The sequence below is a fragment of the Oncorhynchus nerka genome, linkage group LG18 (genome assembly GCF_034236695.1).
Source record: "Oncorhynchus nerka isolate Pitt River linkage group LG18, Oner_Uvic_2.0, whole genome shotgun sequence".
NCBI lineage: Eukaryota > Metazoa > Chordata > Actinopteri > Salmoniformes > Salmonidae > Oncorhynchus > Oncorhynchus nerka.
The window spans coordinates 8,791,354-8,805,475 of NC_088413.1; the positions used below are offsets into that span (position 1 = coordinate 8,791,354).

The 14,122-nt window shown below is 45.9% G+C and overlaps 1 protein-coding gene across 1 annotated transcript in view; it reads left to right on the forward strand.

The window, feature by feature from the left end:
- LOC115128132 (receptor-type tyrosine-protein phosphatase delta-like) overlaps positions 1-14,122 on the forward strand; it is a 211,803-nt gene that overhangs the window by 28,508 nt on the left and 169,173 nt on the right. Inside the window, exons 13-16 of the mRNA XM_065004525.1 lie at positions 5,268-5,413; positions 8,043-8,859; positions 10,947-11,252; positions 12,055-12,248. Coding sequence (XP_064860597.1) covers positions 5,268-5,413; positions 8,043-8,859; positions 10,947-11,252; positions 12,055-12,248 — 1,463 coding nt within the window. The remainder of the gene's footprint in view (positions 1-5,267; positions 5,414-8,042; positions 8,860-10,946; positions 11,253-12,054; positions 12,249-14,122) is intronic.

A 14,122-nucleotide genomic window follows, 5' to 3' on the forward strand; every position in this document is an offset into this window, starting at 1 on the left:
TGTTCCACCATTGGGGGGCCAGAGCAGCGAACAGTTTTGACTGGGCTGAGCGGGAACTGTACTTCCTCAGTGGTAGGGAGGCGAGCAGGCCAGAGGTGGATGAACGCAGTGCCCTTGTTTAGGTGTAGGGCCTGATCAGAGCCTGGAGGTACTGAGGTGCCGTTCCCCTCACAGCTCCGTAGGCAAGCACCATGGTCTTGTAGCGGATGCGAGCTTCAACTGGAAGCCAGTGGAGAGAGCGGAGGAGCGGGGTGACGTGAGAGAACTTGGGAAGGTTGAACACCAGACGGGCTGCGGCGTTCTGGATGAGTTGTAGGGGTTTAATGGCACAGGCAGGGAGCCCAGCCAACAGCGAGTTGCAGTAATCCAGACGGGAGATGACAAGTGCCTGGATTAGGACCTGCGCCGCTTCCTGTGTGAGGCAGGGTCGTACTCTGCGGATGTTGTAGAGCATGAACCTACAGGAACGGGCCACCGCCTTGATGTTAGTTGAGAACGACAGGGTGTTGTCCAGGATCACGCCAAGGTTCTTAGCGCTCTGGGAGGAGGACACAATGGAGTTGTCAACCGTGATGGCGAGATCATGGAACGGGCAGTCCTTCCCGGGAGGAAGAGCAGCTCCGTCTTGCCGAGGTTCAGCTTGAGGTGGTGATCCGTCATCCACACTGATATGTCTGCCAGACATGCAGAGATGCGATTCGCCACCTGGTCATCAGAAGGGGGAAAGGAGAAGATTAATTGTGTGTCGTCTGCATAGCAATGATAGGAGAGACCATGTGAGGTTATGACAGAGCCAAGTGACTTGGTGTATAGCGAGAATAGGAGAGGACCTAGAACAGAGCCCTGGGGGACACCAGTGGTGAGAGCACGTGGTGTGGAGACGGATTCTCGCCACGCCACCTGGTAGGAGCGACCTGTCAGGTAGGACGCAATCCAAGCGTGGGCCGCGCCGGAGATGCCCAACTCGGAGAGGGTGGAGAGGAGGATCTGATGGTTCACAGTATCGAAGGCAGCCGATAGGTCTAGAAGGATGAGAGCAGAGGAGAGAGAGTTAGCTTTAGCAGTGCGGAGCGCCTCCGTGATACAGAGAAGAGCAGTCTCAGTTGAATGACTAGTCTTGAAACCTGACTGATATGGATCAAGAAGGTCATTCTGAGAGAGATAGCGGGAGAGCTGGCCAAGGACGGCACGTTCAAGAGTTTTGGAGAGAAAAGAAAGAAGGGATACTGGTCTGTAGTTGTTGACATCGGAGGGATCGAGTGTAGGTTTTTTCAGAAGGGGTGCAACTCTCGCTCTCTTGAAGACGGAAGGGACGTAGCTAGCGGTCAGGGATGAGTTGATGAGCGAGGTGAGGTAAGGGAGAAGGTCTCCGAAAATGGTCTGGAGAAGAGAGGAGGGGATAGGGTCAAGCGGGCAGGTTGTTGGGCGGCCGGCCGTCACAAGACGCGAGATTTCATCTGGAGAGAGAGGGGAGAAAGAGGTCAGAGCACAGGGTAGGGCAGTGTGAGCAGAACCAGCGGTGTCGTTTGACTTAGCAAACGAGGATCGGATGTCGTCGACCTTCTTTTCAAAATGGTTGACGAAGTCATCTGCAGAGAGGGAGGAGGGGGGGAGGGGGAGGAGGATTCAGGAGGGAGGAGAAGGTGGCAAAGAGCTTCCTAGGGTTAGAGGCAGATGCTTGGAATTTAGAGTGGAAGAAAGTGGCTTTAGCAGTAGAGACAGAAGAGGAAAATGTAGAGAGGAGGGAGTGAAAGGATGCCAGGTCCGCAGGGAGGCGAGTTTTCCTCCATTTCCACTCGGCTGCCCGGAGCCTTGTTCAAGTCGTTCCGTTGAGTGTAATAGTTTATACTGTGCTGCTATTCGGGGCTAGCTGGCTAGCTAGCAGTGTTGATTACGTTACGTTGCGTTGCGTTAAAAGACCGACAATAGCTGGCTAGCTAACCTAGGAAATCGCTCTAGACTACACAATTATCTTTGATACAAAGACGGCTATGTAGCTAGCTATGTAGCTAGCTACGATCAAACAAATCAAGCCGTTGTACTGTAATGAAATGAAATGAAAAATGTGATACTACCTGTGGAGCGAAGCGAAATGCGACCGGGTTGTTGAGTGCGGAAGTTCTGTTCGGTAGACGTTGGCTAGCTGTTGGCTAGCTAGCAGTGTCTCCTACGTTAAGGACGACAAATAGCTGGCTAGCTAACCTCGGTAAATTAAGATAATCACTCTAAAACTACACACTCTAAACTACACAATTATCTTGGATACGAAGACAGCAAAGACAACTATGTAGCTAGCTAACACTACACTAATCAAGTCGTTCAGTTGAGTGTAATAGTTGTGCTGCTAATCGGTAGACGGTGGACGTTAGCTAGCTGGCTAGCTGCAGGGCAGATAGCAGTGTAGACTGCGTTAGGACGACGAAATACGATAATTACGCAATTATCTATGATACAAAGACGGCTATGTAGCTAGCTAAGAAGAAATTGCTAAGATTAGACAAATCAAACCGTTGTACTATAATGAAATGTAATGAAATGTAATACTACCTGCGGACCGAGTGCGGATGCGACCGCTCGCTCCAACCCGGAACCCGGGTTCCTGACATACTGTAGTCCTTCGCTCTACAGGGTTCCTGACATAGTCCTTCACTCTACAGGGTTTCTGACATAGTCCTTCACTCTACAGGGTTCCTGACATAGTCCTTCACTCTACAGGGTTCCTGACATAGTCCTTCACTCTACAGGGTTTCTGACATAGTCCTTCACTCTACAGGGTTCCTGACATACTGTAGTCCTTCACTCTACAGGGTTCCTGACATAGTCCTTCACTCTACAGGGTTTCTGACATAGTCCTTCACTCTACAGGGTTTCTGACATACTGTAGTCCTTCACTCTACAGGGTTCCTGACATACTGTAGTCCTTCACTCTACAGGGTTCCTGACATAGTCCTTCACTCTACAGGGTTTCTGACATAGTCCTTCATTCTACAGGGTTCCTGGCATACTGTAGTCCTTCACTCTACAGGGTTCCTGACATAGTCCTTCACTCTACAGGGTTTCTGACATAGTCCTTCATTCTACAGGGTTCCTGGCATACTGTAGTCCTTCACTCTACAGGGTTCCTGACATACTGTAGTCCTTCACTCTACAGGGTTCCTGACATGGCCCTTCACTCTATAGGGTTCCTGACATAGTCCTTCACTCTACAGGGTTCCTGACATACTGTAGTCCTTCACTCTACAGGGTTCCTGACATGGTACTTCACTCTATAGGGTTCCTGACATAGTCCTTCACTCTACAGGGTTCCTGACATACTGTAGTCCTTCACTCTACAGGGTTTCTGACATAGTCCTTCACTCTACAGGGTTCCTGGCATACTGTAGTCCTTCACTCTACAGGGTTTCTGACATAGTCCTTCACTCTACAGGGTTCCTGACATACTGTAGGCCTTCACTCTACAGGGTTTCTGACATGGTCCTTCACTCTACAGGGTTCCTGACATAGTCCTTCACTCTACAGGGTTTCTGACATAGTCCTTCATTCTACAGGGTTCCTGACATACTGTAGTCCTTCACTCTACAGGGTTCCTGACATACTGTAGTCCTTCACTCTACAGGGTTCCTGACATGGCCCTTCACTCTACAGGGTTCCTGACATAGTCCTTCACTCTACAGGGTTCCTGACATACTGTAGTCCTTCACTCTACAGGGTTCCTGACATGGTACTTCACTCTATAGGGTTCCTGACATAGTCCTTCACTCTACAGGGTTCCTGACATACTGTAGTCCTTCACTCTACAGGGTTTCTGACATAGTCCTTCACTCTACAGGGTTCCTGGCATACTGTAGTCCTTCACTCTACAGGGTTTCTGACATAGTCCTTCACTCTACAGGGTTCCTGACATACTGTAGGCCTTCACTCTACAGGGTTTCTGACATAGTCCTTCACTCTACAGGGTTCCTGACATACTGTAGTCCTTCACTCTACAGGGTTCCTGACATACTGTAGTCCTTCACTCTACAGGGTTCCTGACATAGTCCTTCACTCTACAGGGTTCCTGATATAGTCCTTCACTCTACAGGGTTCCTGACATAGTCCTTCACTCTACAGGGTTCCTGACATACTGTAGTCCTTCACTCTACAGGGTTTCTGACATACTGTAGTCCTTCACTCTACAGGGTTCCTGACCATAGTCCTTCACTCTACAGGGTTTCTGACATAGTCCTTCACTCTACAGGGTTTCTGACATAGTCCTTCACTCTACAGGGTTCCTGACATAGTCCTTCACTCTACAGCGTTCTTGACATAGTCCTTCACTCTACAGGGTTCCTGACATACTGTAGTCCTTCACTCTACAGGGTTCCTGACATAGTCCTTCACTCTACAGGGTTTCTGACATACTGTACTCCTTCACTCTACAGGGTTTCTGACATACTGTAGTCCTTCACTCTACAGGGTTCCTGACATAGTCCTTCACTCTACAGGGTTCCTGACATACTGTAGTCCTTCGCTCTACAGGGTTTCTGACATAGTCCTTCACTCTACAGGGTTCCTGACATACTGTAGTCCTTCACTCTACAGGGTTTCTGACATAGTCCTTCACTCTACAGGGTTCCTGACATACTGTAGTCCTTCACTCTACAGGGTTCCTGACATAGTCCTTCACTCTACAGGGTTCCTGACATACTGTAGTCCTTCACTCTACAGGGTTCCTGACATAGTCCTTCACTCTATAGGGTTCCTGACATACTGTAGTCCTTCACTCTAAAGGGTTCCTGACATACTGTAGTCCTTCACTCTACAGGGTTTCTGACATAGTCCTTCACTCTACAGGGTTTCTGTTCTTTTACCCATCATTCATTGCTTCCTGTGAGCATTTACTTATTTCATTAGACTTTTTTACTGTAAAGTTTGTTGTGTTAAATACACTTTAAATAAAGTTATATATTTTTGTATTTGATACAATGGTGTGTTGTGGGTAATGTAGTCCCTCTCTCTCCAGTGGTGTATTGTGGGCAACGCAGTCCCTCTATCTCCAGCAGTGTATTGTGGGTAATGTAGTCCCTCTCTCACCAGTAGTGTATTGTGGGTAATGTAGTCCCTCTCTCACCAGTAGTGTATTGTGGGTAATGTAGTCCCACTCTCTCCAGTGGTGTATTGTGGGTAATGTAGTCCCACTCTCTCCAGTAGTGTATTGTGGGTAATGCAGTCCCACTCTCTCCAGTAGTGTATTGTGGGTAATGTAGTCTCTCCTCTCTCTCTCCCAGTTCCGTCCCAGCCGTCAGACTTCAAAGGAGAGGCCAAGTCAGAGACCAGTATATTGCTGTCATGGGTAGCTCCTCCACAGAGTGGGCCTGAAAACCTGATCACTGGATATGAGCTGGTATACAGGAGGTCTGGTGACAACGAAGAGGTAAGAGATTATATCTGTAGATTAGTTAAACCCCCGTTTCTTAAGCCCATAGAGCTCAGTTGCTTTTCACAAAGTCTCAATATACTTTCATCTTTACAATCCCTTGAGGCCTTTCTGTGGTGATTTATAAACTCAGGGGCCCTTTTTCAGGACCCTGTCTTTCAAAGATAATTCATACAGATCCAAATAACTACACAGATCTTCATTGTAAAGGGTTCAAACACTGTTTCCCTGCTTGTTCAATGAACCATAAACAATTAATGAACATGCACCTGTGGAACGGTCGTTAAGACACTAACAGCTTACAGACGGTATGCAATTAAGGTCACAGTTATGAAAACTTAGGACACTAAAGAGGCCTTTCTACTGACTCTGAAAAACGGCAAGAGAAAGATGCCCAGGGTCCCTGCTCATCTGTGTGAACATGCCTTAGGCATGCTGCAAGGAGGCATGAGGACTGCAGATGTGGCCAGGGCAATATATTGCAATGTCCGTATTGCGAGACACCTAAGACAGCGCTACAGGGAGACAGGATGGACAGCTGATCATCCTCGCAGTGGCAGACCACGTGTAACTAAACCTGCACAGGGTTGGTACATTCGAACATCACACCTGCGGGACAGGTACAGGATGTATCACACCAGGAACGCACAATCCCTCCATTGGTGATCAGACTGTCCGCAATAGGCTGAGAGAAGCTGGATTGTGGGCTTGTAGGCCTGATGTAAAGGTAGGTCATCACCAGACATCACCGGCAACAACGTCGCCTATGGGCACAAACCCACCGTCGCTGGACCAGACAGGACCGGCAAAAAGTGCTCTTCACCGGGTGATGGTCGGATTCGTATTAATCATCAAAGGAATGAGCGTTACATCGAGGCCAGTACTCTGGAGCAGATCGATTTGGAGGTGGAGGGTCTGTCTTGGTCTGGTGCGGTGTGTCACAGCATCATCGGACTGAGCTTGTTGTCATTGCAGGCAATCTCAACGCTGTGCGTTACAGGGAAGACATCCTCCTCCCTCATGTGGTACCCTTCCTGCAGGCTCATCCTGACATGACCCTCCAGCATTACAATGCCACCAGCCATACTGCTCGTTCTGTGCGTGATTTCCAGCAAGACAGGAATGTCAGTGTTCTGCCATGGCCAGCAAAGAGCCCGAATCTCTATCCATTGAGCACGTCTGGGACCTGTTGGATCGGAGGGTGAGGACTAGAGCCATTCCCCCCAGAAATGTCCGGGAACTTGCAGGTGCCTTTGTGGAAGAGTGGGGTAACATCTCACAGCAAGAACTGTCAAATCTGGTGTAGCCCATGAGGAGATGCACTGCAGTACTTAATGCAGCTGGTGGCCACACCAGATACTGACTGTTACTTTTGATGTTGACGCCTTATCCCTCTGTCTACCTGTTACACCTTCCACCTTAACCCTAACCTTAACTATCTCTCTCTCGCTCTCTCCTCCATCTCTCTCCTCCATCGATCTCTCCTCCATCGATCTCTCCTCTATCTCTCTCTCTCTCTCTCTCTCTCTCTCTCTCTCTCTCTCTCCTCCATCTCTCTCTCTCTCCTCCATCGATCTCTCCTCTATCTCTCTCTCTCTCTCTCTCTCTCTCCTCCATCTCTCTCTCTCTCTCTCTCTCTCTTCTCTCTCTCTCTCTCTCTCTCTCTCTCTTCTCTCTCTCTCTTCTCTCTCTCTCTCTCTCTCTCTCTCTCTCTCTCTCTCTCTCTCTCTCTCTCTCTCTCTCTCTCTCTCTCTCTCTCTCTCTCTCTTCTCTCTCTCTCTCTCTCTCTCCATCTCTCTCTCTCTCTCTCTCTCTCTCTTCTCTCTCTCTCTCTCTCTCTCTCTCTCTCTCTCTCTCTCTCTCTCTCTCTCTCTCTCTCCTCCATCTCTCTCTCTCTCCTCTCTCTCTCTCTCTCTCTCTCTTCTCTCTCTCTCCTCTATCTCTCTCTCTCTCTCTCTCTCTCTCTCTCTCTCTCTCTCTCTCTCTCTCTTCTCTCTCTCTCTCTCCTCCATCTCTCTCTCTCTCTCTCTCTCTCTCTCTCTCTCTCTCTCTCTCTCTCTCTCTCTCTCTCTCTCTCTCTCTCTCTCTCTCTCTCTCTCTCTCTCTCTCTCTCTCTCTCTCTCTCTCTCTCTCTCTCTTCTCTCTCTCTCTCTCTCTCTCTTCTCTCTCTCTCTCTCTCTCTCTCTCTCTCTCTCTCTCTCTTCTCTCCTCTCTCCTCCATCTCTCTCTTTTTCTCTCCATCTCTCTCTTTTCTCTCTTTTCTCTCTCTCCTCCATCTCTCTCTCTCTCCTCCATCTCTCTATTTTCTCTCTCTCTCCTCCATCTCTCTCTCTCTCTCCTCCATCTCTCTCTTTCTCTCTCTTTTTCTCTCTCTCTCTCTTACTCTCTCCTCCATCTCTCTCTTTTTCTCGCTCTCTTTTTCTCTCTCTCTTTTTCTCTCTCTCTTTCTCTCTCTCTCTCTCTCTCTCTCTCTCTCTCTTCTCTCCCTCTCCTCCATCTCTCTATTTTTCTCTCTCTCTCCTCCATCTCTCTATTTTTCTCTCTCTCTCCTCCATCTCTCTCTCTCTCCTCCATCTCTCTCTCTCTCCTCCATCTCTCTCTCTCCTCCATCTCTCTCTCTCTCTAGAAGAAGCTGAATTTTGACCCCGCCTCCTCCTACCTTATAAAGAATTTGAAGCCATTCTCCTCCTACACCTTCCAGCTGGCGGCACGTAGCAAACACGGCATCGGAGCGTATACCAACGAGGTTACCACGGATACACCACAGACACGTATGTCCCTACCTACACTACTACTACTGCTGGTACGAGGTTACCACGGATACACCACAGACACGTATGTCCCTACCTACACTACTACTACTGCTGGTACGAGGTTACCACGGATACACCACAGACACGTACGTCCCTACCTACACTACTACTACTGCTGGTACGAGGTTACCACGGATACACCACAGACACGTACGTCCCTACCTACACTACTACTACTGCTGGTACGAGGTTACCACGGATACACCACAGACACGTACGTCCCTACCTACACTACTACTACTGCTGGTACGAGGTTACCACGGATACACCACAGACACGTACGTCCCTACCTACACTACTACTACTGCTGGTACGAGGTTACCACGGATACACCACAGACACGTACGTCCCTACCTACACTACTACGACTGCTGGTACGAGGTTACCACGGATACACCACAGACACGTACGTCCCTACCTACACTACTACTACTGCTGGTACGAAGTTACCACGGATACACCACAGACACGTATGTCCCTACCTACACTACTACTACTGCTGGTACGAGGTTACCACAGATACACCACAGACACGTACGTCCCTACCTACACTACTACGACTGCTGGTACGAGGTTACCACGGATACACCACAGACACGTACGTCCCTACCTACACTACTACTACTGCTGGTACTGCTCTACCAGAGGTAGAATCTGGATTAAACACAACTCATTATGTCATCTATCAGATACTATAGGGACCAGAGGTCTGGTTAAACACAACTCATTATGTCATCTATCAGATACTATAGGGACCAGAGGTAGAATCTGGATTAAACATAACTCATTATGTCATCTATCAGAGACTATAGGGACCAGAGTTGTAATCTGGATTAAACCGACCTCTAGTGTCATCTATCAGATACTCTGAGGACCAGAGTTGTAATCTGGATTAAACCGACCTCTAATGTCATCTATCAGATACTCTGAGGACCAGAGTTGTAATCTGGATTAAACCGACCTCTAGTGTCATCTATCAGATACTCTGAGGACCAGAGTTGTAATCTGGATTAAACCAACCTCTAATGTCATCTATCAGATACTCTGAGGACCAGAGTTATAATCTGGATTAAACCGACCTCTAATGTCATCTATCAGATACTCTGAGGACCAGAGTTATAATCTGGATTAAACCGACCTCTAATGTCATCTATCAGATACTCTGAGGACCAGAGTTGTAATCTGGATTAAACCGACCTCTAATGTCATCTATCAGATACTCTGAGGACCAGAGTTATAATCTGGATTAAACCGACCTCTAATGTCATCTATCAGATACTCTGAGGACCAGAGTTATAATCTGGATTAAACCGACCTCTAATGTCATCTATCAGATACTCTGAGGACCAGAGTTATAATCTGGATTAAACCGACCTCTAGTGTCATCTATCAGATACTCTGAGGACCAGAGTTATAATCTGGATTAAACCGACCTCTAATGTCATCTATCAGATACTCTGAGGACCAGAGTTATAATCTGGATTAAACCGACCTCTAATGTCATCTATCAGATACTCTGAGGACCAGAGTTATAATCTGGATTAAACCGACCTCTAATGTCATCTATCAGATACTCTGAGGACCAGAGTTATAATCTGGATTAAACCGACCTCTAATGTCATCTATCAGATAATCTGAGGACCAGAGTTATAATCTGGATTAAACCGACCTCTAATGTCATCTATCAGATACTCTGAGGACCAGAGTTATAATCTGGATTAAACCGACCTCTAATGTCATCTATCAGATACTCTGAGGACCAGAGTTATAATCTGGATTAAACCGACCTCTAGTGTCATCTATCAGATACTCTGAGGACCAGAGTTATAATCTGGATTAAACCGACCTCTAATGTCATCTATCAGATACTCTGAGGACCAGAGTTATAATCTGGATTAAACCGACCTCTAGTGTCATCTATCAGATACTCTGAGGACCAGAGTTATAATCTGGATTAAACCGACCTCTAGTGTCATCTATCAGATACTCTGAGGACCAGAGTTATAATCTGGATTAAACCGACCTCTAGTGTCATCTATCAGATACTCTGAGGACCAGAGTTATAATCTGGATTAAACCGACCTCTAGTGTCATCTATCAGATACTCTGAGGACCAGAGTTATAATCTGGATTAAACCGACCTCTAGCTAGGGCTACAGTTTAAGGTAAGGTGATCACAAGGCACTAAGTAGTTCAGCAGTTAGAGATGTGAAGTGGATCAGTCTGGGGAGAAGCACTGAGACTGATAGAATGGGTTGGAGTGAGACTCAAGTCAAGGTAGGTTACGTGTTACACGTTGTCCCAGAGACTCAGTCCAGTGTCCTTTCTGTTGTCTTCTCCTTTATAAGTCATCGTTCTTCTTCACTTCTTTTCAGTTGACGACATTTTCTATCCAAACAGATTTTGAATAGAGGGGTGTTAAATTACGATAACTTTCCCAAACTTTCCCCAAACCAGGATTTCTGGGATACCTGGACATTTTGGGAAAGTTACCTACATTTTGCAAAACCCTGGATTTGGCGTTTTGCACCTGTGTTTGTCTTCTGGTCATTTGTCTTTCTAGGAAACGTCGGTTCTAGACTTTTATTTTCATTTTGTGTTTTTTTTTTGTCCCCTTTTTTTCTTTTCTGTCACCATCTTCCACTAAACACCTCACTTCCTCACCAACCAATCACATCCACCAAACAACCCGTACTTCCTCAAACCTGGCCAATCAGAACCCTCGGCCCCACCCCAGGAAGTCACATGCTCCAGCCCCAACTCCACCAGCATCCTGGTAAGTTGGGCTCCGCCCCTGGCGGAATTCCAGAACGGAATCATAACGGGATATTCCATCCAGTATTCTGTCACGGAACGGGACAACAGGACTTCCCAGCAAGTCAGCCGAATTCCACCGGAAAGCTCTCCGTACCTTCTGGAAAACCTGGAGAAATGGACCGAGTATGGAATCACGGTCAGAGCCCTGACGGAAGCCGGAGAAGGACCAGAGAGTCTACAACTACTAGTACGCACCGAAGAAGATGGTATGTCCCAAACCTTTCCCCTGCCTGTTGGTACTAAACACCCCTATCCTTGGTGAAAATGGTTCGCCCCACTAACAATGCCACCACCTGAGAACCTCTAGCCGGTAGGGTGCATCCCAAACGGCATCCTATTCCCAGCAACCCTAGCTGTGTTTTCTCCTTGACCTTCATTCTAAGAAAGAAACCTCCCCTGGCTATACCTCTACACAGTCATTTCATTCTACAATCCTGCCTCTTTTCTTCTCTCTTCTCTCCCTGTACCAGAGGGGGGTTGATGCAGTGTATCCCACTGACAATGCCCTTTTGAACAATAATAGACAGCCCTGCGGGTGTGTCACTAAATACCCCTACATGAGGGGAATAATAGTACGCTCCATTAACCATGCCCCTGTGAACTGCTGCTGAACCCTATGGCTTAAACCATCTTTGTAAAAAGGAGGGGGGATTCCATGTATGTGTTTGTATTGTACCTTCCTCTGTATAACTGAGGTTATATAATGTTCTGGGAACCACAGCCACTTAGGATTCCTTGTATCGTCTGATCTCCCCTCTCTATTTTTCATTCACTCTCGCTCTCTGAATATCAGGCCAGTTTTTCAGGCCGTCTTTAGGTGCTTTTTGGTGCTTTCATCTCTTATATATTTATCGACATTTTGAACAGAACCCCAAAAAGCTTTCGACCCACCAACCTATCCTACCTCCAAACGCTCACCTCCCCCCGGAGTATCTAAACCATCTAAGAGCCACCACAACTTTTGAACCCTGACCCTTGACCTCGACCTATCCCACAATGCATTTCCAGTTCCCAGTGGTCCTCCGCGCGACGTGGCGTCGGAGGCGGTGAACTCGTCAGCAGTCAGGGTGGTGTGGCGGGCACCGGCCGTGGAGCGACAACATGGTCAGGTCAGAGGTTACCAGGTCCACTACATGAAGATGAACTATGGAGAACCCGCTGGACCCAACCTCATCAAGGATATACTCCTAGACGACTCACAGGTAACAATGGAAGACAACTCAGACAGGTTGAATAGAATATTGATATAGAATGGAATGTTGATATGGAATGGAACGTTGATATAGAATGGAATGTTGGATTAGAATGGAATGTTGAAATAGAATGGAATGTTGAAATAGAATGGAATGTTGAAATAGAATGGAATGTTGAAATAGAATGGAATGTTGGATTAGAATGGAATGTTGAGATAGAATGGAATGTTGATATAGAATGGAATGTTGGAATATAATGGAATGTTGGATTAGAATGGAATGTTAGAATGGAATGTTGGATTAGAATGGAATGTTGGATTAGAATGGAATGTTGAGATAGAATGGAATGTTGGATTAGAATGGAATGTTAAAATAGAATGGAATGTTGAAATAGAATGGAATGTTGGATAAGAATGGAATGTTGAAATAGAATGGAATGTTGGAATAGAATGGAATGTTGGAATATAATGGAATGTTGGATTAAAATGGAATGTTGAAATAGAATGGAATGTTGGATTAGAATGGAATGTTGGATTAGAATGGAATGTTGAGATAGAATGGAATGTTGGATTAGAATGGAATGTTGAGATATAATGGAATGTTGGATTAGAATGGAATGTTGAGATATAATGGAATGTTGGATTAGAATGGAATGTTGAGATATAATGGAATGTTGGATTAGAATGGAATGTTGAAATAGAATGAAATGTTGAAATAGAATGGAACATTTAGATGTATCTGAAAACCCTACTGGAGAAAGACTGATTGCTCAGAATGAAACATATTTTTTTAAGAATAATATACATTATGTACTTTACAATATATTATAAAATATGAGACTAATGTAAATAAACTTTTTTTTTTCTCCCTCCTCTTTGCTCCCTGCTTCGTTCTGTCGTTTAGTGGGAATACAATGAATCAGCAGAATATGTAAGTATATCTGTGATCTGGTATCTAAAAAAAGGATTCATGTATGCTGTTGTCTTGACCTGTGTTTAGGTCCCATGGGCTAGTAGACAAAATAATGGAATGGGACACAGCCTAGAATGGGACTATGGAATGGAGTAGAATGGAACTATGGAATGGAGTAGATTGGAACTATGGAATGGAGTAGATTGGAACTATGGAATGGAGTAGATTGGAACTATGGAATGGAGTAGAATGGAACTATGGAATGGAGTAGATTGGAACTAAGGAATGGAGTAGAATGGAACTATGGAATGGAGTAGAATGGAACTATGGAATGGAGTAGAATGGAACTATGGAATGGAGTAGATTGGAACTATGGAATGGAGTAGAATGGAACTATGGAATGGAGTAGATTGGAACTATGGAATGGAGTAGAATGGAACTATGGAATGGAGTAGATTGGAACTAAGGAATGGAGTAGAATGGAACTATGGAATGGAGTAGAATGGAACTATGGAATGGAGTAGAATGGAACTATGGAATGGAGTAGATTGGAACTATGGAATGGAGTAGAATGGAAGTATTGAATGGAGTAGAATGGAACTATGTAATTGAGTAGAATGGAACTATGGAATGGAGTAGAATGGAACTATGGAATGGAGTAGATTGGAACTATGGAATGGAGTAGAATGGAACTATGGAATGGAGTAGAATGGAACTATGGAATGGAGTAGAATGGAACTATGGAATGGAGTAGAGTGGAACTATTGAATGGAGTAGAATGGAACTATGTAATGGAGTAGAATGGAACTATGGAATGGAGTAGAGTGGAACTATTGAATGGAGTAGAATGGAACTATGTAATTGAGTAGAATGGAACTATGGAATGGAGTAAAATGGGACACAGCCTAGAATGGAACTATGGAATGGGATACAGTCTAGAATGGAACTATGGAATGGGATACAGCCTAGGA